The sequence below is a fragment of the Dendrobates tinctorius genome, unplaced genomic scaffold (genome assembly GCF_039654945.1).
Source record: "Dendrobates tinctorius isolate UK_male_01 unplaced genomic scaffold, ASM3965494v1 ptg000061l, whole genome shotgun sequence".
In the NCBI taxonomy this organism is placed as follows: domain Eukaryota; kingdom Metazoa; phylum Chordata; class Amphibia; order Anura; family Dendrobatidae; genus Dendrobates; species Dendrobates tinctorius.
Window position 1 is genome coordinate 118,495 of NW_027361729.1, and position 4,031 is coordinate 122,525.

The window sequence follows — 4,031 nt, forward strand, 5'->3', positions numbered from 1 at the left end:
TAGGGAGGCTGCTGGGTGAGTGTGTGGAGTTGGCTGTGGATGAGCCGGGGGTCTCCTCCTCAGGATCATACCCCAGGATCTATACACAGGTCTCTCCTTCCTTCCTCCTCCTTCTTTCTCTGTTATCTGCTTGAAACAGTAGAACAAGTCGCTGACCAATCAGAAGTGAGCGTCTCCCCTGTCCTGGCCAATAGGAGGCCGGGCATTGTTGTGAGCACTTGTCTAGTGAGTGATGAGGAGCAGTTGGGGAGCTGGAGCTGCAGGCTGCAACTTTGTCTTTTACTGCTGGGAAACTCCTTGGTGCACTGACCAGGACTGAGCTGGAGCCTGGGAGGGGGATTCATGGGGGGATCTGGGACCATCACTCACCCCAGGTAACATCATCATATACCCCTCACAGGCAGGTAGATCGCTGGGGCACAGGGAGAGCACTTGGTGCAGCCAAGTGCAGAAAAGTTACTGATCAGGTTCTCCCAGCTAGGAAGCCATGCTGTAGGCTGCTGTTCACACGGTGCGGTTTGCATTGCGCCAGCTTGGATCTTTCTGTAGGGGGTGGCAGCCCATGTCGGGGTCTCTGGCCGGCTGAAGGCGCAACTTCTCCCGTACACATCGCTGTAGATAGCATGGAGATAAGCGGGGCCCCCTCTGGATCCCAGGTCCCCCAGACCAGCCCGGCCGCCTCCCTGCCAGTCACTATGGCTGGGACCCTTCTCCGGGGGCCACAGTTACTATTACGCGCTACAGAGAAATATCCCCGAACCCCAAAGTGCGCCCGCTGCCGGAACCACGGGGTAGTGTCCGCGCTCAAGGGCCACAAGCGCTACTGCCGCTGGAAGGACTGTATGTGCGCCAAGTGCACGCTGATCGCGGAGCGGCAGAGGGTGATGGCCGCGCAGGTGGCGCTCCGCAGGCAGCAGGCGCAGGAGGAGAACGAGGCGCGGGAGCTGCAGCTGCTCTACGGCACCGCCGAGGGGCTGGCCCTGGCGGCGGCCAACGGCATCATCCCGCCCCGGCCGGCCTACGAGGTGTTCGGGACCGTGTGCTCCGACGCCGCCGCAGGTAAGAGCTCACTCACTGTGTGCGACCACCCAGGGGTCAGCCGCAACGTCAAAGGGCAGGAGAGTCACAGCCGGGATGTAGAGGGTTACATTTACAGGATGCCAGGGTGAATTCTATATAATTAGGCAGTGGCTACATTACATGCAAGGGAGAATAGGAACATTATATATCTGCTCACATTTATTGATTTACTTGTTTTTACTATATATATATATATATATATATATATATATATATATTATATATATATATAATGTACACCCCCCCAATGGCGTTAGTGCACTAGTCCAATTTAACATTTTAATTATTTTTTTTCCTATTAAAAATTGTTTACCATTATGTATACATACATATATACACACACATATAATATATATATAGTAAAAGCATAGACAAATCATGAAATGTGTGCAGATATATAATTTTCCTAATTTTATATATACACATTACTAAGTAGGGAATATCAATAGTGCCCTAAAGCCATTGCTACAAGTCAGAACAGTCCCTGCAGGAGATATAGCAGAGGAGATATAGCAGAGCCGAGTTTGTAATGTCATCATTGCTAGACACTGTGATCCACTTGTGGAAGAGCAAATAAGAAGGCAGGAAACAGAAAATCAAATCCGGCACTGCTACATCTTATATTATGGCTTGTATGTTGTCCATAAAAGCGATCACAGTGTTCCTATTAGAATTGATATTTAACATATATTTCCATTTGACATCCTAATAATTTCTGCCTAAAACAAATTAGAACATTTTAACTTTTGTTTACAAATCTTTGCAAAAAGAAAAAAAAAAGCTGAATGTTTCCAAGCCTGTTCTTTATTGCACATAATCCACATCCCACTCAGACTATACACCCTCCTCTGGATACATTCAGGCTGACAGATCCTAGTCATACTGGTAAATTAGAGTTGGGCATTTTAGATGTTTCTCCCTATAATTATCTGGTGACTGTGATGTCCAGGTAAAGAGAGGATAATCCTCAGCAGACAGAATACAGGGGGATATGGGGAATTGATGAAGGCTTATCAAATATTGATTGATCTAGATCTACTTATCTAGATTCATATTTTACCTATACTGAAGAATAAGTGAAGAATCACTATTTATGTGTTTTTTTCCTCTTTAAATCAGTGTATCTTGTGTGTGAGTATCTGGTGGAAGTCTAGAGATCTATAGGGCTTCCTGCTCCTTTACACTTTGACAGCTCCTGTAGTTCCAGAAGTTCAGATTTTCTTTTGTCTTGAAGGCAGAGAGTAATAATGTTCATCATTGCAATACCTGTGCCTCATTGGGAGACATCTAACACCTCACTTGTTGCTTTTTTTGTGCTTTCAGAAACAAAGATACAGAAGTTTGAACTATTCCCTAAGACCCTTATTTCCAGGTCTATCACTCCCCAGCAGCTGACTCCTGGTGCAAAACCAGTGACTCCTGACAGTGAATCAGTGACTGGAAGTGCACAGGGTACTTCTTCCCCAGAAGGGAGACCAGGATCAGGTTCCGAAAATGGTGATGGTGAATCCTTCCTCAGCTCCCCTATGTCCAAAGTCATGAAAGAAGGTGAGGAGAGCCCAAGCTCCATCAGTCCACTGGGATCTGAATCTGGTTCAGATGCAGAGAAAGATGAGCAGGACACAAGTTCTTCTTCTTCAGCCAGACAGAGGACCCCCATAGACATCCTCACTAGGGTCTTCCCTACCCAGAAGAGGAGCATTTTGGAGCTTGTTCTTCAAGGATGTGGTGGGGACGTGGTCCAAGCCATAGAGCAGATATTGAACAACAGAGGTCAGGAGAAGGGTGATGAGACCTGGTCTAGAGAGGCTGCCCTACAAAGTATCCAGCCATCAGTGTCCACCACACATAGACCCCTCATAGCCGGGGCTATCACTCCTACCATTGGGACACTAGGAAGCAGATCTGCCTTTTCTCCACTGCAGCCCAATGCTACCCACTTTGGAACAGAGACCAACACCTACCAGTTGGGTGGACATCTAGGACTCAACCCTTTAAGGTTAGCATATTCTGCCCATAGCAGGGGACTTGCGTTCATGGCCCCATATTCCACAGCTGGGTTCATGCCCACACTAGGGTTTCGTCCACCCATGGACTATGCATTTAGTGACCTAATGAGGGACAGGGCCAATGTCCACAAAGACCAGGTATACTCCAATGGACTTTACAGTTCTGTGGTCAACAATGCTACAGAGAAGCAATGAAGCATGATCTTCTGGAAGGGTCTGAGGACCCTAGAGAAGAAAACTGTGGAGGACACGCTCGGGGAACTACTAAGGAACCAGGGTCCAAAATCTTGGAAAGATCATAATTCCAATAGCCAAATTCAGGATATAACCCATCTGGAGATTTTCTTTGGTCACAGCAGAGACACATTGTAAACTTTTCTTAAGATGCACTTTTTCCTTCTTGATGAACTTGTTATTTTCTTGGCTTGACACAATAAGCAGCATCGTGATGTCACAGTATAAAATATACACAGACAGATGAAATCTAATGTTGGGGTTTCTAAGTTATTCTTGACGTTGTGCGTGAAGTCGGTGACTTGCAGGTTACAAGGACATGAGGACTGAATCTTGTGTGTACAGAACTGTAGATATGGTGAGGAGGTGGCGTTCAAAAAATTCATTTTCTGTCAATTTTAAAGTAATGCTGTTGGTTTAATTGTTTAGAATTCAATAACATCTATGTGTGAGCTTCATCCATGAGCATTAGTAATAAATGGTATTTTTGAATCAGTTTTCCCAGTGTTTTCAGCTTGTAACTGTCACAAAGAAAATATATATATATATATATATATATATATATATATACATACACACATACATATTATGTATATACATACTCACGCTATATATATCTACACAGACATATACACATCATTCATGTTTTGTATTATTGTAATCATCACACTTTATAGCTGGTAGTGGCAATCATACTTTAAAACTAAT

At 45.1% G+C, this 4,031-nt stretch overlaps 1 protein-coding gene across 1 annotated transcript; it reads left to right on the forward strand.

Moving 5' to 3' along the window:
* Positions 1–255: 255 nt before the first annotated feature.
* DMRTA2 (DMRT like family A2) lies at positions 256–3,821 on the forward strand. The gene is made up of 2 exons (XM_073579156.1): positions 256–1,059; positions 2,404–3,821. Exons 1-2 carry the CDS (start codon positions 624–626, stop codon positions 3,282–3,284), a joined length of 1,317 nt encoding a protein of 438 aa, XP_073435257.1. The 5' UTR covers positions 256–623; the 3' UTR covers positions 3,285–3,821.
* Positions 3,822–4,031: the final 210 nt, after the last annotated feature.